The sequence below is a fragment of the Bidens hawaiensis genome, unplaced genomic scaffold, assembly GCF_021521415.1.
Source record: "Bidens hawaiensis isolate Kalapana, Puna unplaced genomic scaffold, B.hawaiensis_p1.1 tig00064418_1, whole genome shotgun sequence".
Classification (NCBI taxonomy): domain Eukaryota; kingdom Viridiplantae; phylum Streptophyta; class Magnoliopsida; order Asterales; family Asteraceae; genus Bidens; species Bidens hawaiensis.
In genome coordinates, this window is record NW_027501490.1 from 42,046 (window position 1) to 65,182 (window position 23,137).

The following is a 23,137-nucleotide window of genomic DNA, read 5'->3' on the forward strand; positions in this document are numbered from 1 at the left end:
TAGAGGGATGAAGAGGTAGGTCCCAGCAGAGCCCAGTTGGACCCGCAAGACTCACCTTAAACAGGGACGTCTGCGCAGAGACCAACTGGATCCGCAGGACCAACCATGCTCAGAGACGTGACGTCCTTACGCGCAGTACGCAAGCTGGTCCCGCAGGAAATGCCTCCCAATGGTGAAGGACTCCGCCTGTCCCCGCAGCCTCGGATACAAGCCATTAGGGAAGGCCACCCGCGCAGCATGGCTACACGCACAAGGCACTTAGCTCTCGATCATTCAGTGTCACCTGAAGGAATGAGCCAAGCCGGGAGCAATCCCGCACAGAGGCGGGAGGGGGAATACTCCCGCCCAAATAAGCTAGTCCGTATACTGAAGGATCTTTTACTGTACCTGACGAGGTACAGACAAAAGATCTGACCAAGAATGCGACAGCTCACTGACAGCAGCATGGCAGACTGCACGCCACAGCACTGTGACCAATAGCCGCCGCCTACCCACCAACTCCTGCCATACCACGTGCCTAGCCTGTAGTTGGCAGAAGAGGAAGAGTGCACGACACGCCTGCTCTGTGTCAGCCGCTACCTATCCACCACTCACAGGCAGGGCACGTGCATAGGTTACAGTTGGTACCGTGTTGGGCCGGCTAAACCCCTTGGAAACCTACCTTCGGCTATAAATACCCCAATGGTATGATCATCTGACGACATCTTATCTTATCATATATACCTGATATCTGCTCTAGCAATCTCTTAATATACTTTTATATTTAAAGAGCAATCTAGTCTGATTCTCACGCCGGAGGGTGGTCACAAGGAGGAACCCCCCCCCCCCCTTCTCAGTGACGAGCTCACGGTGTCTGTTTTGCAGGTTATCAGAAGAACCATCTTCCAAGGGTCTAACCCCTCGTGGGAAACAGCTCTCCAACCCCCAGGTTACCAGTAATCTGCCCGGGGTCTGGTTAGTGTTTCTTCATTGGCGCCATCCGTGCATAAAGCTAGAACTACATTTTTCTCCAGTTTTTTCAAACTTCAAAGATGGTTAGAGAAATTCCGGTAACCACAACTCCAGCTACTGGGGAGAACACCGGCAACACAGTTTTTACAAACACTACCCCGGCTACCCAAGTCGGGCCAAGTGAAGCAAATTTTACGAACACTACCCCAGTTACTCAAGCTGGGGCAAGTGCAGTAAAAGATCGTCTACTGAGGTCCACTGATACCCAGTTTGAGAAACGAAGGCTCCCCCACCAAACTCTTGATGAAGTTAAGGCATGGGCGGAAACACGGCAAAAGGAATTCCAGGCTGAGTTGGACGAACGCTTGCGTTCCGTGCAACAGGCCGACGAGTTCGAATGCTTTGACTCGGAGGAATCCGACTCCGACGTAAACCCTCGCCACAGGGCGAAAGGGAAGCGTAAGGAAACGGAACCCCAACCGAAAAGGCAGTTTGGACAAGCCTTCAAACCAAAAAATACAGGTGGAAGTTCACGAGACTTCTCCAAAACGTTCAGACCGAACGTTGCAAATGCGGGAACGTCCAAATTTGCAAGGGACATTGCGGAAGCAATTGCCCCAAAAAGTGCCAAACAAATGCCCAACATAGGCACTTATGATGGTATATCTGACCCAGACGACCATTTGAACAGGTTCATAGCAGGGGCAACCGTCAGCAACTGGACGGAACCCACGTGGTGTTACATGTTTCAAATGACGCTGGTGGGGGCTGCTAGGGTTTGGTTTGATCGTTTACCGGTTAACCACATTTACGACTGGGCAGACTTCCAGCAGAAGTTTAGCCAACACTTCAGCCAGCAGCGAAAGTATACCGAGGAGCAATGGACAATCCTCAAATGCATACGGGAAGAAGATGAATCTCTGCCAAACTTCATCACTCGCTTCAACTCAAAGAAGTTAAGTTTGGGCAATATCAGCGAGGATCTTGTTCGCGCAGCCTTCATCCAGGGCGCGCAGGACCCAGAGCTTATCCGCACCCTAACGGGTAAAGATGGAATGCCATCCACATGGGATGGCATCATGACAGCAGCCAAACGCTATGCGGAAACGGAGAAGCAACTGGGTAGAGACCTTCCGCAGAGCACAAACCTTTACACCCAGAGGATGAGAGAGGACAACGTCCTCACTGCCCGATTGAACAAAAAACGGAAGCAAGGCATTTGGCAGTCAAGGGTAAACTTTGACACCTCATCCGGCTTACAGCACCGATTGGGTGAAAGGGATAATGTAAAGCTGCACCGGAACTCCAGATGGACGCCACTTACCAAAAGCGTCACTGACATATTTGCTACTGAAGAGCTCCCATGGCCAAAGCCTCCAGTAATCCGACATCGTCACGATGCTGATCGGAGCAACTACTGTGACTATCACAGAACAAAAGGCCACAACACTGAAGAATGCATAGACGTAAAAGACATGGTCGAAACATTCGTCAGAGATGGGACGCTCGCGCACCTCGTGGCGAAATAAAAGCTAAGCAGGCAGGTAGGTGCGTGTGGAACCATGGCTGGGGTAAACACGAATAAAAAATCAGCTTCAATATGGAGACTACATGCTGCGTAAAGAACGAGATCCCGAAACAGGTGCGTGTCGGCTCGATGGCACTCCTGTCCCAACATGGAAGGGAGTTCAATTACACAGTTTGCATGTAATCAATTCCAATTTGTATAGAAAAGGCCAAGAGCCACTTCTAATGGAAATGATTCTCTTTCAAACGTCGAAGCTGATGATTTACATTTATACTTTTGTACACACTAATATGCCGGTTTTCACCGCATAATTACAAAAAACGTCATTGCATGGCAAGGCGGTCCTACCCGCACGAACCCAAAAAGCATGATAAACCTTCACGCAGGTCAGTTGAAGGGGAAAAAAGTTACCATATGAAAGTGCTGGTCTATCCGCATGAATCATTCGAGGGAACTGCACCAACCTATCAACAACCGCGCGTGGGACGGTTCAAAATTCTTAAGAGGAAAAGGTAAACCTATATGCAGGTCAGATATGGGTAAAGTTATGCCATCCTACTAAGTGCAAGTGACGGGTCTACCCGCACAATCACGAAAGAGGAAGCAAAACTTCACACCTATTATCAGCCACGTTCAAAGGTTAACTTATCCTCAACAGGTAAACCTACACGCAGGTCAGATATGGGTAAAGTTATGCCATCCTACTAAGTGCAAGTGACGGGTCTACCCGCACAATCACGAAAGAGGAAGCAAAACTTTAACCCATCAACCACGTTCACAGGTTAACTTATTCTAAACACTTGGAAAATTGCTATTTTAAACTAAGTATGCAAGTCATAAGTTTATAAAGCAAAGAATCCAATGAAAGGAATAACAATCGTATATTTCAATGATATATTACAACAGTGGCCGGGTAACTACCCGCCTAAAAGAAATCTATACAAAGCTAAGTCTATCCTAGCAGTGGGAAGGGATCTTCAGGATCAGGCTTCAGGGCCACCTCCGCTTGGACCAGCACCGTCAGAGCGCGGCTGCCCAAGGAAAGCCTTAAGGATGTTTAGCCCATCATCAGCAGCAGCAGCTTCATTCACCTTCTCCACCACTGGATGCGGGAAGGCAGTGTACTGGTTCACAGCTTGGTCATAAGCAGCTTCAGTATTAACATTGAATAAAGGGAAGTTGGAGGGCGGAAAGCCTCTCTCAGCAAACCCTAGACCAAGCAGGAAGCCAGTCTTCTCCCCATCCTCATGAGAAGCGTTGAGGGCTGCGCTCATTGCATCGTCGTAAGAGGTCTCTGAAAGGACCCGACGCACAACCTACAAAAGAATACAAGTTAGAACATTTTCTAATTACGAGCGGAAAGCGTAAAGAAAAAGAAAGATACCTGAGGCAACGCTTCTCGAAGCAGCCATTGGAGGGTAGCTTGACTTTCTTTGTAAGCACGTTCGGCTCCGCTTTTATCAAGGTTGGCAAGTTGAACTTCCTTGGCGGCAGCCTCTTCGACGCTTTTGAGTTTCCTTTCAGTGCGGTCAAGCACCCCCCTCTGGTCAAGGATCTCCTGCAGCTTCTTGGCATCTTCCATTGCCAAGGTGTCATGAGCATGCTGAAGAGCCTTTAATTTGCATTTAAGCTGCTCATTCTCTTCGCGAAGCGGCTCAGCAACAGCTTCAGCCTTGGCAGCCCTCTCAGTTGAGTTTCGCGCAGTCTCCTTAGCCAGCCGAAGCTGTTCATTCACAGCTTGGGCAGCCTTGGAGCGGGCCTCGAGTCGCGCCTGGACTTCAACCTCGAGGGCCTTGAATGCTCTCTCCTTCTCGGCGGCGGCAGCGGCCAACTGCCGGTTCTCCTCCCGCAGAGCCCGCGTCTCAGATATTTCTTTGGCGCGAGCTGCTTTTAACTTGTCGTTTTCACGACAAAGCAGCTCGACGCGGGGCTGCATCCGGGCTTGGAGAACCCGAAGCTCATTGGTTAGCCTACCCTCCTGGTAGCTAGCCATGGCTTCCCCCAACGCACCATGAGGAGCAGCGTGGCGAGCCCAATCCACGCACTCCACAGGGGTGCGAAGGGTTGTTCCTCGGCGTATGTTCCATCCTGGAACATACACTTCATTGGAATCCGACACTGCAAAAGAAACAAAGGCAGTTAGGAAAAGATGACAAAAATATACAAAGGAAAAAGAACCCTACGTACCTGTAGGGTTAATAACAGGCCGATAGCCGCCAAACCCATCACCTGAACCTAAAGGAAATCCATCCAACAGGTCAGGCAGACGGGAAGGTGGCATAGATCGGCGGGAAGCCCGGCGCGTACCTGATGGTCCGGCCGTCGGTGCCGGTGGCGCAGGTATAGTGGCAGCCGCTGTGGTAGCCATTGTTGGCGTCGCCTCCTCAGCAACAGTAACCGCCGGCTCCGTGAAAGATGCTGTAAAAATTGCACTCACGGCCGGCGGAGGCACCTTCTCAGCTGGAACAGCCTCAGGAAGGCTGGAACCAACGGAAGCAGGCGCAGACGCCTGGGTCGACGCCTCGGGAAGGCTGACCGAGCCTTCCCTCATTGGCGGGGGAATACTTGCTCCAACTCCACCCTGGAATGCGTCAACATCCACACCTGCACAAGCAAAAGTGTTAGAAAAATTTATTTGAAACAACAAATCTAGACAAGAATTATGGGGGTACTTACGGGGTTTCTTGAGCTTGAACGTACGGACGAGCGGGGGCGAACCCGATGGAGCCGGCCTCTTGACACCGGTAACCGTCGTCGTCGCTGCCTCCCCGGAGGTAACAGCTACAGCCTCCGGAGCGGTGGTCTCCTCACCACCGGGCTTCCCCGCCACCTCTGCACTATCTGACTCCGAGTGTCACACCCTCAAAATCCACTAACGGAGTTTTACCGTCAGAGGGTGTGAACTGGCAGGATCGGAATCATTAGTTATAACCAAACCAAAGAAAAACGTTTAAATGAAAGTAAGTGCGGAAGCGTAAAACCTTAATTCAAAAGTTGCGTCACGCAGGACGACTTAAAACCAAATGTAACTGTTAAAATTAAGTTTGCAGAATAAAAGTGTTTTCATTAATGCATGCTCCTAAACCGCGCGCCCGCCTCGGCTACCTGAGAATAACATACTAAAAGTGTCAACACAAGGTTGGTGAGTTCACAAGTAAAATAAGATAAATCGTTTAGCGTTTTGCGTAACCTCGTTACGACGTTTAAATGTTGCGTAACCCCGTTACGACGTTTGAGTGTGTTACCACGTTACAGCGTTTGAGTGTGTAACTACGTTACAGCGTTTAAGTGTGTAACCACGTTACAGCGTTTAAGTGTGTAACCACGTTACAGCGTTTGAGTGTGTAACTACGTTACAGCGTTTGAGTGTGTAACCACGTTACAGCGTTTGAGTGTGTAACTACGTTACAGCGTTTAAGTGTGTAACCACGTTACAGCGTTTAAGTGTGTAACCACGTTACAGCGTTTACGTGTTTTGCATTACCAGATAGTGTTATGTCAAATTATATATCGATAGGTAGCTAATCTATACAACAAGTATCGCTAAGTGGTTCGCGACCGAAGCTGACTGTTTATCAAGTGCCCGTCACCAGGTCCTCCAGACCATGGTAAGTGTTAGCCAAAATTTACACCCACTCAACCTCCAGTTGAGCTTAGCGTCGGGTGGGGTTTGTCAAACCCAGTAGTACTACCCAAAAGTGACTCGCTATTCCAAATATTAACCGGTCCGATGTGTGGGACTTCAAATGTTACGTATGCCGCTTAGCCTTTACAAGTGATATATAATTTATAACAAAATCTTTCATATGCGTTTATCTCAGAAAATATGTTTATCGGAGTATGTTATCTCCCCCAAGTGAAAAACGTTTGAAAACAGTTTAAGAGTGGGGTAAGTGAACTCACTGTTTGCGAAGAATATCCGATCTAGATCACCGAGTGATGCGCGTCGTAGAAAACTCTCTAGCGTTCTAAAATAACAAAGAGATTTTCTAAGTATCGGAATGTTTAACGAGTCTCTAGACTCGGCACATAATACCTATGCACGTAACATGTTTCCTGTTTCGTTTGTGAATCGTGTGTGACTTAAACAAGTAAAATTGTGATACGATACATGAGTGAGCAATTACTTTCGTGTCACGTATTAATAACATACTTATTAGCAATTATTCCCGTAGGGGCATTTTGGTCAACAAACAAAGACTAACTAACCATTATTCCCCATAAGGGCAATTTGGTCAATTCATGGCAATCAACTAGCAACTATTCCCCGCAAGGGTATTTTGGTCAAAATACAACAATTATATAAAAACTATCATATTTCATGCATTCCTATACAACTCAGCAGCTAGTTTCGTTATGACAGAATTTCTACTTGAAAGATTGCACTAGTTTACCGATTATAACGTCTCAATTAATTTACCAAAAATTACCACAGGAGCATACATATCTTAGGTTTCCAGAACATCTTTTATCTTATTTTTATTCCATATAGATTGTTCATAATGATCAAAACATTACAGCTAACTTATATCAGTCAGATTCATGCACATCAGAATGTTATTTGCAATTCCCGTTAAACGAAAAATCCAATAAATGCAAGACCACTTGGGTTTCGTTCCTAACTCAGTGAGTCAACCTCCAGAAGTGGAACCAACCCAATTGGTCTCGTAGTTCATGAGATATAACATTTACAACATAACCTAACAGCAGGTCTAACAGCTCAGCTTTGCATCACGTTTTTGTAAAATCATAAAAGTATACTTCCACTTATCCAAAAATTACGAATTTATACTTCATAGAAACTAGACTCAACCTAGTTTACTGCAGTACCCACAATCTCAATCAATTTTCACGTTTACACTTCGTTACAGTCAGTTAAACATCGTATATACGTTCTGTCCAGAATCTGTTCACATCAAAACTCATCATAATAACAATCTATGAACTATCATGCATCCATATAACCCTCTAGACACTATAACTACTATCCATGCATATCAATCACACCATACATACAAGATTAGGGTTTGTGTTTTAATTCAAATCAAGAACAACAATCAATCATGTATCAATATCAATCTAGTTATCAATCATCATCAATTAAATCAAGAATCACATGAATATCATAATACCAAGAAATCAGCCATAAAGGTTTACAATTAACCCAATAAAACTAACAATTAAACATAGAGGATACATAGAATAGTTGTGTATACCTTCCTAGCACCTTAATCTTCAATCAAACTTGAAAGATCTTGATTGTGTGTGTGTGTATATTAATCGATCTCAAGGAAATAAAGGGAGGGGATGGCTGCCGATTTTTGTAAGGGAATAGGTAGGAGGTTAGGGTTTAGGTTTACCATGTATTTATAAAGGAATATGTTACACTTTGGCCCCTCAACTCCTAAGTATTACTTTTTCTAGAACATTCTATCATAACTTGCACATTAAGTTAACATTAAGTATTACTTTTTCTAGAACATTCTATCATAACTTGCACATTAGATTAACATGACAATAATATTATCACATAACACATAATCCTAACACATAATTATCACATAATTAGTGTTTTAGTGTTTTTCGTTTATTCATCAATCGTTTGCGTTTCGGTGCAAATCCCGAAAGACTACTACACATGTAGTAAGTGTTAAGCGTCATTCAAACCCTAGTTTAAATGTAATGAGGTTTGCGTTTAGATTCAATAATCTAAAGTTTGAATTGACGGAGTTGCGTTAACGGAGTTAACCTGAAATTGACGATTGTCACATCATTCTCATGTTAAAGAATTTTCGTCCCGAAAATTTGAGTCAGGTCGTGATGAGTGTCTGAAAAAGTAAGAAAAATTTTCAGTTTGTCATATCATCCCCTAGTAGAAAGAAATTTTGTCCCGAAATTTAATTCATACCTCCGGTGATTTCTGACGGTTTGCCGGGTTTCGCGGTTTTCTATGTTTGGTCAGCCCTTCAAAAAGGTGAGGATACTTTTTCATCATTTGATTCTCGCGTTCCCACGTGAACTCCGGTCCACGTCTCGAGTTCCAATGAACTTTAACAATTGGAATTTTGCTGTGCTTGAGCGTTTTGGTTTCCCAATCCAAAACCTCAACTGGTTCTTCAACGAAGCGTAACTGTTCATCAACTTGTAGTTCCTCCAAAGGGACTACTTGAGTTTCATCGGATAGGCATGTGAAAAACATTGTGTACACTACTGAGTTCTGCTGGTAAGTCCAGTCGGTACGCCACTGGACCAACGCGTTCCGTTATCCGATAAGGACCAACATATCGTGGGTTGAGTTTGTTTCGCTTACCAAAGCGAACCACACCTTTCCAGGGTGAGACTTTGAGTAACACTCGATCGTTTACTTGAAATTCGAGAGGTTTTCGGCGCTTGTCGGCGTAACTCTTTTGGCGATCTCGTGCTGCTGCCATGCGATTTCGGATTTGAACAATCTTTTCCGAGGTTTAAAGTACCAGTTCCGGACCAGTGATTTGGCTATCACCCACCTCTGCCCAGCAGAGTGGTGATCGACACTTCCGTCCGTACAGCGCTTCAAACGGCGCTACCTTAATACTTGCGTGGTAGCTGTTATTATACGAAAACTCTACCAAGGGTAAGTGGGGTTCCCAACTTTTTCCGAAATCTAAGACGCATGCACGCAACATATCCTCCAGGGTCTGAATAGTCCGTTCACTTTGCCATCCGTCTGAGGATGGTATGCGGTACTCATATCGAGACGTGTGCCCAGTGCGCTTTGCAGCGACTTCCAAAAGTGTGAGGTAAAACGAGAATCTCGATCGGAAATGATCGAGACAGGCACTCCGTGTCTCGACACTACTTCCTTCATGTAGACACGAGTCAGTCTTTCCATTTTGTCTGTTTCCTTAATCGCTAGGAAGTGCGCCGATTTAGTCAACCGGTCAACGATCACCCAGATGGTATCGCATCCCGTCGGTGTTTTAGGCAAACCCGTAATAAAGTCCATTGAGATGTGTTCCCATTTCCACATTGGGAGTTCCGGTTGTTGCAGTAGACCAGATGGTTTCTGGTATTCTATCTTGACTCTGGCACAAGTCAAGCATTTGCTCACGTAGGTGGCAATGTCGGCTTTCATGTTCGGCCACCAGTAAAGTTCCTTTAAATCATGATACATTTTATCTGAGCCAGGGTGGATAGAATATCGGGACTTGTGAGCTTCGTCCATCACTAGAGTTCTCAATTCTCCGTATCGTGGAACCCAAATCCGGTTCTCAAAATATCGGACCCCGTCCGATCTGGTTTCAAGTTGCTTGCTCATGCCCCGCATGAGTTCCGATGGAATATTATCATCTTTCAACGCTTCCAGTTGCGCATCGCGAATCTGATCGGGTAAGCTGGCATGAATCGTAAGTTGCAATGCTCTCACCCGTCTGGTTTATCTGTTTCTTTTCTGCTGAGGGCGTCGGCCACCACATTGGCCTTGCCAGGGTGGTACTTGATGGCACAATCGTAATCTTTAAGCAGCTCGACCCAACGACGCTGTCGCATGTTCAGCTCCTTCTGATCGTAGATATGTTGGAGACTCTTGTGGTCGGTGTAAATGGTAAACTTGGTACCGTACAAGTAATGCCTCCATATCTTAAGAGCAAACACTACAGCTCCGAGTTCCAAATCGTGGGTCGTGTAGTTCTTCTCGTGAACCCGTAGTTGTCTAGAGGCGCAGGCTATAACCTTCTCGAGTTGCATCAGCACACAACCGAGACCTTGTATAGATGCGTCACAGTGTACCTCAAAGTTTTCCGTTCCCTCGGGGAGAGCTAAAATAGGGGCGCTACAAAGCTTGGTTTTCAACAGTTGAAAAGCGGATTCTTGCGCGTCACCCCAGTTGTACTTAGTGCCTTTTGTGAGTCAAAGCAGTGAGGGGTTGAGCAATCTTTGAAAATCCCTCGATGAAACGCCGGTAGTAGCCGGCCAGTCCTAGGAATTGCCGCACCTCAGTCGGAGTCTTAGGTGCTTCCCAGTTTTTGATGGCCTCTACCTTACCGGGATCGACATGGATACCATTCTCGTTGATCACATGTCCTAAAAAGTGAACCTCGCGAAGCCAAAATTCACATTTCGAGAGTTTAGCATACAGTTGTTCCTTCTTCAATAGTTCCAAAATTACCCTTAAGTGATCTTCGTGGTCAGTCTCGTTCTTGGAGTAGACGAGAATATCATCGATGAAAACAATCACGAACTTTTCGAGGTACGCCTTGCATACTCGATTCATGAGATCCATAAATACGGCTGGCGCGTTGGTTAGGCCAAAAGGCATAACCGAAAACTCGTAGTGACCATACCGTGTTCTGAAAGCCGTCTTTGAGATATCTTCTTCGCGCACTCTCAGCTGGTGGTAACCGGATCGTAGATCAATCTTCGAGTAGTAACTCGATCCTTGAAGCTGGTCAAACAAATCATCAATTCGGGGTAAAGGATAACGGTTCTTGACCGTCACCTTGTTCAACTCCCGGTAGTCGATGCACATTCGGAAAGTCCCGTCTTTCTTTCGGACAAACAAGACAGGGGCTCCCCATGGCGATGAGCTAGGTCGGATAAAACCCTTATCCAACAAATCTTGCAACTGAGTGGACAACTCCTGAAGTTCCGCCGGTGCGAGCCGATACGGGGCTCGTGCTATGGGTGCTGCACCGGGTGTCAACTCGATTTGGAATTCGACTTGACGAATAGGAGGGAGTCCGGGCAAATCCTCCGGGAAAACTTCCGGGAAGTCTCGCACAACCGGTATGTCTTCAATTCGTTTCTCCTCCGCGGGTTCTCAACAATCTGTGCCAAAATTGCCGGATGACCCTTTCGTAGATACTTCTGTGCCTTCAAAAGGGTAATGACGCTGGTGGTCATGCCGCTTCTCTCGCCTCGGACCGAAATGATCTCGCCGGAAGGGGTAGAAATGTGAACTATCTTGTCGTGACATATAATCTCCGCTCGGTTCTCGGATAACCAGTCCATGCCGACAACGACATCGAAACTAAGCGTAAAAGGAATAAGGTCGATATCAACAATATGACCTGACAGTTTTAACTTACATCCCGCAAGTACATGAGTCGTTACTATAGCCTTACCGTCAGCTAATTCAACATGAATCTTAGCATCTAACGGAGTTGGAGTTAAGTCTAAGAGTTGACTAAAGGCTTTCGACACAAAACTCCTATCAGCTCCAGTGTCAAACAAAACAGAAGCAAAACAATCGTTTACAGGGAACTTACCAGACACCACATGCGGATCATTGCGGGCTTGACCCGATCCAATCACAAACGCTCTTCCTTTGCCATTTCCTCCACCATTACTGCCACTTCCATTACCCCCATTATTGTCATTCTGTTTCAGCTTGGGGCAATCCTTCCGGAAATGACCTTCCTGTCCACATTCAAAACATCCCTTAGTCGTCATCGGTGGCTTAGGAGCACCCTTCGCCGCAAGGTCAACTCTACATTCCTTCGCTTGGTGACCTATCTTTCCGCATCTTTGACACTTGACACGGTCACACTGACCAACATGATGATAGTTGCACCTATTGCACTTTGGATATCTCCCAGCATATCCGCTCGAACCCTGCCCGCTACCGTTGTTATTGTTGTTGTGACTTTGATTGTTAAAGCTCCGAGTGAATTCGGGCTTACGGTAGTGTTGTTGCGGTGGGAGGTTCGAGGATGAGGATCTGGTGTTGTCAAACTTTCTCTTCCCGCTGTTCGGGTTGCTGTTGTTGTTACTGTTGCTGACGTGGTCATTACTCGGGTTGTCACGGGCTTTAACAGTCGAACCCCTCGGTGGTAACGCACCCTGGGTCACAGCCTGATCCGTCAGTTTGTGAGCCAAACGGATCGCTTGTTGGATCGTGGCTGGTCTGGAAGACGTCACCATACCCTGAATCTGTGGTGCTAACCCATCAATGTACATCTCTATTCTCTTGCTCGGCGGATCCACCATCCGCGGACACATCACTGCCAACTCGTGCGAACGAGTAGTGTAGCTTTCAATCTCTGAACCCACCATTTTCAACGACCAAAACTCCGACTCTAACTTCGAAATTTCTTCCCTCGGACAGTACTCCTCTCGCATCATGTTTTTGAACTCCTCCCAGTTCATCGCGTTAGCCAGTTCCAATCCAAGGATCTGGACGTTCGAATTCCACCAAGTGAGGGCGGAATCCTCAAGTGTCCCAGCAGCGAATTTGACCCTACTGGCAGGGGGACAATTACACATCTCAAAGGCCGACTCGGCCTTCTCAGCCCAACGCAGGAAGCCTATAGCTCCCTCAGTGCCCTTAAACGTACTGGGCTTGCAGTCTAAGTAGTTCTTGAAGGTACATGCTCCATTCGGACCTCCTGTTTGATTTTGAACGTGTGCAGCTAAAGCGGCAGCAACATGGTCATTCAGCAGGGTTTGGAGTTCAGCTGCAGTCATGCTGATGTTACCTCGTCCTCGTCCAGCGTTTCTTCCGGCCATTTTCTCTAGTGTAGCGCATGTAACCCACATCACGCTCCAAACAAGAAACGACAGCTGCGAGAACTCGCTCTACAGGTTCGGTTATAGGTGGTAGAGTGTTAGGGTAAGCAGGGTGGTTCGGGTGAGGCAATGGGGGAACTTGTTCACGGTAGACCATACGTCTGATCATGTTGGGGTACCATTCCCAGCTAACGTTGTTGTCATACAAGCCTCCGGATAGGCGGTACCTCTTTGGTGCAGGAGCTTCGAGTTCCGGGACTACACGGGGTGGCGAGGCAGTAGGTAACTGCGGTTCCTTCCCGTGAGCATGCGTCATCGAATCGGATGATGATGAGGGTGGCGTCGACATTCCTACAGGTAAGCCGGGTATATGCGCGCGTATGAGTGAAGGAGATAAGGAAATAAGATTTCAAGACTACACAAACCTATGCAGTGCGTATCATTATAACTAATGGGTCGTCGCGGTTATAGTCTAGTATGCATGCAGTTTCTAGTTCGCTATAACCAATGGCTCTGATACCAATCTGTCACACCCTCAAAATCCACTAACGGAGTTTTACCGTCAGAGGGTGTGAACTGGCAGGATCGGAATCATTAGTTATAACCAAACCAAAGAAAAACGTTTAAATGAAAGTAAGTGCGGAAGCGTAAAACCTTAATTCAAAAGTTGCGTCACGCAGGACGACTTAAAACCAAATGTAACTGTTAAAATTAAGTTTGCAGAATAAAAGTGTTTTCATTAATGCATGCTCCTAAACCGCGCGCCCGCCTCGGCTACCTGAGAATAACATACTAAAAGTGTCAACACAAGGTTGGTGAGTTCACAAGTAAAATAAGATAAATCGTTTAGCGTTTTGCGTAACCTCGTTACGACGTTTAAATGTTGCGTAACCCCGTTACGACGTTTGAGTGTGTTACCACGTTACAGCGTTTGAGTGTGTAACTACGTTACAGCGTTTAAGTGTGTAACCACGTTACAGCGTTTAAGTGTGTAACCACGTTACAGCGTTTGAGTGTGTAACTACGTTACAGCGTTTGAGTGTGTAACCACGTTACAGCGTTTGAGTGTGTAACTACGTTACAGCGTTTAAGTGTGTAACCACGTTACAGCGTTTAAGTGTGTAACCACGTTACAGCGTTTACGTGTTTTGCATTACCAGATAGTGTTATGTCAAATTATATATCGATAGGTAGCTAATCTATACAACAAGTATCGCTAAGTGGTTCGCGACCGAAGCTGACTGTTTATCAAGTGCCCGTCACCAGGTCCTCCAGACCATGGTAAGTGTTAGCCAAAATTTACACCCACTCAACCTCCAGTTGAGCTTAGCGTCGGGTGGGGTTTGTCAAACCCAGTAGTACTACCCAAAAGTGACTCGCTATTCCAAATATTAACCGGTCCGATGTGTGGGACTTCAAATGTTACGTATGCCGCTTAGCCTTTACAAGTGATATATAATTTATAACAAAATCTTTCATATGCGTTTATCTCAGAAAATATGTTTATCGGAGTATGTTATCTCCCCCAAGTGAAAAACGTTTGAAAACAGTTTAAGAGTGGGGTAAGTGAACTCACTGTTTGCGAAGAATATCCGATCTAGATCACCGAGTGATGCGCGTCGTAGAAAACTCTCTAGCGTTCTAAAATAACAAAGAGATTTTCTAAGTATCGGAATGTTTAACGAGTCTCTAGACTCGGCACATAATACCTATGCACGTAACATGTTTCCTGTTTCGTTTGTGAATCGTGTGTGACTTAAACAAGTAAAATTGTGATACGATACATGAGTGAGCAATTACTTTCGTGTCACGTATTAATAACATACTTATTAGCAATTATTCCCGTAGGGGCATTTTGGTCAACAAACAAAGACTAACTAACCATTATTCCCCATAAGGGCAATTTGGTCAATTCATGGCAATCAACTAGCAACTATTCCCCGCAAGGGTATTTTGGTCAAAATACAACAATTATATAAAAACTATCATATTTCATGCATTCCTATACAACTCAGCAGCTAGTTTCGTTATGACAGAATTTCTACTTGAAAGATTGCACTAGTTTACCGATTATAACGTCTCAATTAATTTACCAAAAATTACCACAGGAGCATACATATCTTAGGTTTCCAGAACATCTTTTATCTTATTTTTATTCCATATAGATTGTTCATAATGATCAAAACATTACAGCTAACTTATATCAGTCAGATTCATGCACATCAGAATGTTATTTGCAATTCCCGTTAAACGAAAAATCCAATAAATGCAAGACCACTTGGGTTTCGTTCCTAACTCAGTGAGTCAACCTCCAGAAGTGGAACCAACCCAATTGGTCTCGTAGTTCATGAGATATAACATTTACAACATAACCTAACAGCAGGTCTAACAGCTCAGCTTTGCATCACGTTTTTGTAAAATCATAAAAGTATACTTCCACTTATCCAAAAATTACGAATTTATACTTCATAGAAACTAGACTCAACCTAGTTTACTGCAGTACCCACAATCTCAATCAATTTTCACGTTTACACTTCGTTACAGTCAGTTAAACATCGTATATACGTTCTGTCCAGAATCTGTTCACATCAAAACTCATCATAATAACAATCTATGAACTATCATGCATCCATATAACCCTCTAGACACTATAACTACTATCCATGCATATCAATCACACCATACATACAAGATTAGGGTTTGTGTTTTAATTCAAATCAAGAACAACAATCAATCATGTATCAATATCAATCTAGTTATCAATCATCATCAATTAAATCAAGAATCACATGAATATCATAATACCAAGAAATCAGCCATAAAGGTTTACAATTAACCCAATAAAACTAACAATTAAACATAGAGGATACATAGAATAGTTGTGTATACCTTCCTAGCACCTTAATCTTCAATCAAACTTGAAAGATCTTGATTGTGTGTGTGTGTATATTAATCGATCTCAAGGAAATAAAGGGAGGGGATGGCTGCCGATTTTTGTAAGGGAATAGGTAGGAGGTTAGGGTTTAGGTTTACCATGTATTTATAAAGGAATATGTTACACTTTGGCCCCTCAACTCCTAAGTATTACTTTTTCTAGAACATTCTATCATAACTTGCACATTAAGTTAACATTAAGTATTACTTTTTCTAGAACATTCTATCATAACTTGCACATTAGATTAACATGACAATAATATTATCACATAACACATAATCCTAACACATAATTATCACATAATTAGTGTTTTAGTGTTTTTCGTTTATTCATCAATCGTTTGCGTTTCGGTGCAAATCCCGAAAGACTACTACACATGTAGTAAGTGTTAAGCGTCATTCAAACCCTAGTTTAAATGTAATGAGGTTTGCGTTTAGATTCAATAATCTAAAGTTTGAATTGACGGAGTTGCGTTAACGGAGTTAACCTGAAATTGACGATTGTCACACCGAGTCAGATAGGACTACCGGGTCGGCCGTAGAGGCCACCTTCTCCTTGCCTTTCCCGACGGCAGCCTTTTTCTTCCGCACCAGTGGAGGACCTTCTGCGGATTCCTCAGAAGAAGAAATGTCAACTCCAGCAGCAGGCACAGCATTGAGAGGTTCAGGGTAGAAGATAGGCTTACCTGGCCGTCGGTGGCTCAGGATCTCTTGGCCTGGCGGGTAAACCTCCACGAACCGACCCGCGGTCTGCTCTAAGATGGGCAACTCGTTCTCGTCCAGAGCACGAGTACCCATCCGCGCGGGACCATCTTCCTCCCGCGGGTTCACGAGCGACTGAAGATCGTTCCCCTCTGAAATCAACAAGAAAGTTAGAAAAAATCGAAGTCAGCAAAATGAAACAAGACGTACCATAAGGGACAGAGTTCGAACCATATTCAAGGACGATCGGAACCTTATCCGCATTCGCCGCCTTCCACACCCGGCTCATCCCCAGCATCACCATCGCCGACTCCGGAAAACGGAAAACCGGGGACTGGACCCGGGATATCTTCGAGAACCATTCCGCCTCCTCGTAGTTGAGGGCGGGAAAGTTCGGAAGCGCCTGGCCATTCTTGAACTTCATGGCGATGGGGATGGCGCGAGCGGATATGAAGAAGAACTCTCTTCTCCATGAGCGAAGACTCCGCTCGGTGGTACAAATCTTTAAACCCTTGATACGGGTTGTAAGAGTGTACCACCCCTGGATGCACCTCCAAGTGTAGAAGGTCATCAGACGGTCAACGAGGGGCTCAAGGCCCAGTATCCGGCACACCCACTCAAAGTGCCGGACCTTGGCAATGGCCATGGGGTGCACCTCTGTCAGGTGCACACCGTGCCTCTCCAGGACACGGTACACAAACTTTGTCAACGGAAACCTAAGGTTTCCGTAGACAAAGAATGCAGCATAAACCCCGATCTTGCCACTAGGGGCATCGTACACAGTATGGTGGGGTTCAGGAAACTCAGGCTCGAGAGACTCGAGCATGAACTTCCTGACGATATACTGGTACAGATCGATAGGAAGAGAGCACTGGCATTCGCCAGCAGTCTTCTGGTCATCAGCATCATGAGAAGACATGGTGGAAGAAAGATGAAAAGAGATTTCAGGGTAATGCTTTACTGAACAGAAAAATTCGCCGGAAATTACTTGAGAAGAAGAGATGAAAGTGAAAAGTGTGAATTGCAAATAACCCTCTCCCCCTTTATATAGTAATCGCAATTAATGCGATGAATTTAATACGGAAGAGAGAGAAATCAAAGGTGCAATGAAACTATGACGCGTGGCAAAAGCAAGCTGGCAACATCTGTCACAAGGACGTATGCCAGAGATTTCGCGGCTACGCGCCCGAAATCCCGTGCCCACGCGCCTGAAAAAGCAACTGGAATGACCACATAATGTCATGTCGCCATAACTTCTTGCACGTCCTGACACAGTCAGAAGAAACCGTCGCACGACGTTTCAGAGGTTTGGACTGTTATCTTTTCACCAACTCTTCGAATTTCAAAATTCAAAATTTGAAAATATTAAAAAGTAAGCGGGAAAATACCCCTTACCCCTTGGCAAGCAAGTAACCGTAAGACGGATGCGGGTACAGTGTTAAGGCAAAACCCTTCACATACCTAGCACCCGCAGGGAATTGAAGCCAAGAAAACCTTGGTGAACGAGTAACCGTAAGACGGATGCGGGTACAGTGTTCAGGCAAAACCCTTCACATACCTAGCACCCGCAGGGAATTGAAGCCAAGTACCTCGGCAACCAAGTAACTATAAGACGGGTGCGGGTAAAGTGTAAAGGCAAAACCCTTCATATACCTAGCACCCGCAGGGTATTGACGCCAGGAATACCTTGGAAGTAAAGTAACCGTAAGACGAGCGCAGGTACAGTGTTAAGGCAAAACCCTTCACATACCTAGCGCTCCGCTGGGAATTGAAACCAAGAAGGATCTTCTGGGCAATGCTTGCGGAAACGGAAATAACATCCCCGCATAGCGGGAACGTCGAGAACTACGTTGTTTGAAGCTCCAAGATGGAATTGGTGGTCTCATAATTGATCACTATGTTCAAAACTACCAAAACCTCATGGAAAATACATACAACTGGGACTCAATGCTCCTGACTTGCGAGGAGGTTACAGACCTACCCGCATCATACCCAAAGACCAAGCAGGAAACTCGGGCATTTCTGCAAGTGACAAGGACTTCCGCGGAAAGAATCCCCATGGAAAACCTTACAAAACCCCTTTTCAAAACCCTTTGCTCAAGTCCAAAAGTTCACCTCACTTTATTAAACACTCATGAGAAGAACATTGGACTGGGGGGACTTGAAGAGGTAGGTCCCAGCAGAGCCCAGTTGGACCCGCAAGACTCACCTTAAACAGGGACGTCTGCGCAGAGACCAACTGGATCCGCAGGACCAACCATGCTCAGAGACGTGACGTCCTTACGCGCAGTACGCAAGCTGGTCCCGCAGGAAATGCCTCCCAATGGTGAAGGACTCCGCCTGTCCCCGCAGCCTCGGATACAAGCCATTAGGGAAGGCCACCCGCGCAGCATGGCTACACGCACAAGGCACTTAGCTCTCGATCATTCAGTGTCACCTGAAGGAATGAGCCAAGCCGGGAGCAATCCCGCACAGAGGCGGGAGGGGGAATACTCCCGCCCAAATAAGCTAGTCCGTATACTGAAGGATCTTTTACTGTACCTGACGAGGTACAGACAAAAGATCTGACCAAGAATGCGACAGCTCACTGACAGCAGCATGGCAGACTGCACGCCACAGCACTGTGACCAATAGCCGCCGCCTACCCACCAACTCCTGCCATACCACGTGCCTAGCCTGTAGTTGGCAGAAGAGGAAGAGTGCACGACACGCCTGCTCTGTGTCAGCCGCTACCTATCCACCACTCACAGGCAGGGCACGTGCATAGGTTACAGTTGGTAGCGTGTTGGGCCGGCTAAACCCCTTGGAAACCTACCTTCGGCTATAAATACCCCAATGGTATGATCATCTGACGACATCTTATCTTATCATATATACCTGATATCTGCTCTAGCAATCTCTTAATATACTTTTATATTTAAAGAGCAATCTAGTCTGATTCTCACGCCGGAGGGTGGTCACAAGGAGGAACCCCCCCCCCTTCTCAGTGACGAGCTCACGGTGTCTGTTTTGCAGGTTATCAGAAGAACCATCTTCCAAGGGTCTAACCCCTCGTGGGAAACAGCTCTCCAACCCCCAGGTTACCAGTAATCTGCCCGGGGTCTGGTTAGTGTTTCTTCAAGGGATGATAGGTGGAAGCAATTCATTCAAATGTCTTGATTGAGTGTCTTTAGATGCATGTAAAATAACATTTGCTGCTATAAACACATACGATGAGAGCGCCTGCAACCAACGAATTGCAATACTTGTAACTTGCCTGAGTACTCATATCGTATTTTCGAACCATTGGAACTAACTGTTCGCCAACCTGCAAGAAGTTTGTTTTTTGCATAAAGCATAACTGTTTTGCACATACACATGCATATGCATACATACACACACGCGCGCGCACACACACACATATATATATCAATTAAAAAAAATTTTTTCCAGGGAGGGAAACTTTAGATATACATAAATTGCAAATGTCTCCATGTACTGTCTAACACTGGGCATATTGTTTCTCTACATAAAGACGCATGAAAGTACAACTTGTTAGCATACATACTCATTTCAAAACATCTAAATATTAATATAATTCAAACATTATATCATTATCTACTTACATAAAGGGCTGTATGCAAGTGATCCATAACTTGGGGTATTATTTCTTCATCAACAAATCGAGATAATATGCAAATCATTTGACATGCACGAACCTTCCGCCTATGAGTCTGTCAGATATAATATCAAGAAAAGAAAAAGAGAAAATTATTGTTTGCGTCCCTGTGGTTTTAGGGCGGAGACACAATGAGTCCTCGAAAATTTTTTGAACTGGTTGAGTCCCCGTGGTTTCAGAAACAAACAATTTGAGTCCCTATGGTTTCAGAAACGGACAATTTGAGTCCCCGTGGTTTCAGTAAAATGAAAGTTTTACCCTGAAAGTTAAGTAATGGCAGGGACTCAAATGGTTCGTTTATGAAACCACGGGGACTCAACCAGTTCAAAAAAATTTTTAGGGACTCATTGTGCCTCGGCCTTAAAACCACAGGGACTCAACCATTAATTTTCTCAAAGAAAATAAGAAATCATCGTATGTCAATGATAGCATTCAAAAAAGAGAGTATAAACTAACCGCACTGTACTTTTTATATAACTCCTTTGCAAGATCAGTATGACTCACCTGCATTTCAAATCATCAGACTAAGATAACTACAGTAATAAAAACAATATAAATCACAAATACAAAAACTATAATCAAATATTGTTATTATTATTACTATTATTACTTTAACCAGCATTACCACAGAATGTAAAAGCTCAAGCAGAAACTGTTTTCCGGATTGTAAAGAAGCATGACAGTTTTCAACTTCATTATTCGAGTCTGCTAGCTTGTTGAACATAACTGCAACCGATACCCTTGCATAAAGCTCAGTGTTGATGAATACCTAATTATTAAAGAAACATTAAAACAATTCAGCCATTTACAAAGTATAAGAAATGATCTTTCAAACTCCACCTCAGTTAACTCTGGATCAGAACTTGCTGACAAGATTGATACTTCAGTTCTTGCGTCATGGTTTTCAGTCACTTCAGCTTCAAAATCCTCATCAAAAGCAACTGGAGAAAAAAAATATAAAAATTAATTACCATCTTAATTGAGAAAATAGTATTTTATGAAGAAAACGAGTTTTTAGAAAAGGATTAATTTCATATATACCCTTACAAACTTGAAACCTTTCATATATGCCCAACCAAAACGATAAAATCATGTATACCCGACTTTAATGAATTTTCACTTAATGACCATTCTACCCATTTCTATTATACTTGTTTATTTGTTAATTTTTATTTGGATTTGATCGACATCGACGATAAGCCCAGCAAGATGGGTATATATGCAATTTTAAAAATTAGAAAAGATGGGTAAAAAAAATTCTAAGCTAAAAATAGGTAAATTAAAAAATTTGAAGTAAAAGAAGGGAGCATATGTGGAATTTTAAAGTTGAAATAAGGGTAAAATGGTTATTTTAAATTTCCTTTATTGAACTGGGTATATTTGACATTTTAACTACTTTGTAAGAACAGATATAATATTTTTAGTTTTGCATAGGTATATGTAATATTTTCCAAGTTTCTAGGGGTCTATATGGAGTCTCCCCTTTTAAAAAATGAATGTACCGGAACCATAGAGAGTTAACAGTTTTAACTCTTTCATGTAGTACTTTATTGCACTCGGGTGTGAAAGCCATAGCCCTGTTAAATGCAATGCTGCAAGACGTATAGTGCGAGGACTTTTCGTTCCTTCTTCTAGAAGTTTCTCAACAAACTGCAGAAACATGTTAAATTGAAGTAATTTTATGTCATACATGTATACATTTTATGTATCTATGTTATTACTTATTACAGTTTACATACCCATTTTAAAGGTCCTGGAGTGTTGTCAAACTCGTGCATGTTCACATCACAAAACACTGAATCATGTAAAACTGAAGATAAAAGTGCGGCAATAGGCGCAACCCTTCGTTTATTACAGCTGACGTGTAATAGCCAAGAGGAATGAACCAAATGCCAACATATTAGTATTATGGCTTTAGTTCGATAGCAAACAAGTTAAACGAAAACATGCTCATTTAACTACCCGCTATAGATTTAAACGCGAAAGATAGTTACAAACCAAGCATTGTATCATATGTTAAGCCGAAAAAGACTTACCAAACACGTATTTGAAATTTTTTAAGCAATCCGGGAAAATATTTTCGAATTTTACAAACGTATAATATGTTTTTATAAATTTACACAAAAATAGCCGAAAAACACTCGTTTTCGCACTGTTTGACGCACCCGATATATTTTTCGCACCAAAAACCGAAGCCGAAATAAATTTGGACTTGGACTTTCATGTGCGGGCCTGTAAAATCAAATGTTTGGCCAAAATAAGGCTCAAGAAGGCCTTAAAAGAATTCCCGGGTGCAAGTGAGGAAACCCACCCCCCAATGAAGTTTTCTTTCTTTTTTTTACATAAACTAATGTTAGATACTTGAGCCATGTTATTCCAAAATCTGGAAAATAACTCATGTTCTTCATCAAATATTCAAGAAAACATAAGGTATTTTTCAATTTTTGATCATTAATTCATGAATTAAACTTGTTTAAATTCATATAAACATAGTATGATTACCAAAAATCATTCCTAACCATGCAAAAATCATAAAAATAATTCAGAAACATTTTTTGATCATACATATGGTCAGGAATCAGAATCATACTCTTTTTTGGCCAAAAACACGGATTAGAGGGTTTAAACGACTTTTTTACGGTTCAAAAGTTCGGTTTAATACCCTTGCCGAAACCCTAAGTTAAGAGGCTGCCATGTTGATGAAACTTGCTTGTTTTGTGACATAGGACCTGTATATAGCTTGCATAGAAGCACGAGAACCCAAAAACTTGATTAGAAAGGCGAAAACGAACCAAAACCGCTAAGGTAATACCAAATCACTTGATTACGGGCTGTTTAGGATTCGATTGTGATGTGCATATTTTTAGGTCATGAAATTT

General features: G+C 44.0%; 1 protein-coding gene across 1 annotated transcript; it reads right to left on the reverse strand.

Moving 5' to 3' along the window:
* Window positions 1–19,769: 19,769 nt before the first annotated feature.
* LOC143604221 (uncharacterized) lies at window positions 19,770–22,091 on the reverse strand. The gene is made up of 8 exons (XM_077080768.1): window positions 21,998–22,091; window positions 21,761–21,908; window positions 21,099–21,199; window positions 20,869–21,027; window positions 20,715–20,762; window positions 20,206–20,313; window positions 20,054–20,104; window positions 19,770–19,907 (listed from the first exon to the last, which is right to left on the reverse strand). Exons 1-8 carry the CDS (start codon window positions 22,034–22,036, stop codon window positions 19,770–19,772), a joined length of 792 nt encoding a protein of 263 aa, XP_076936883.1. The 5' UTR covers window positions 22,037–22,091.
* Window positions 22,092–23,137: the final 1,046 nt, after the last annotated feature.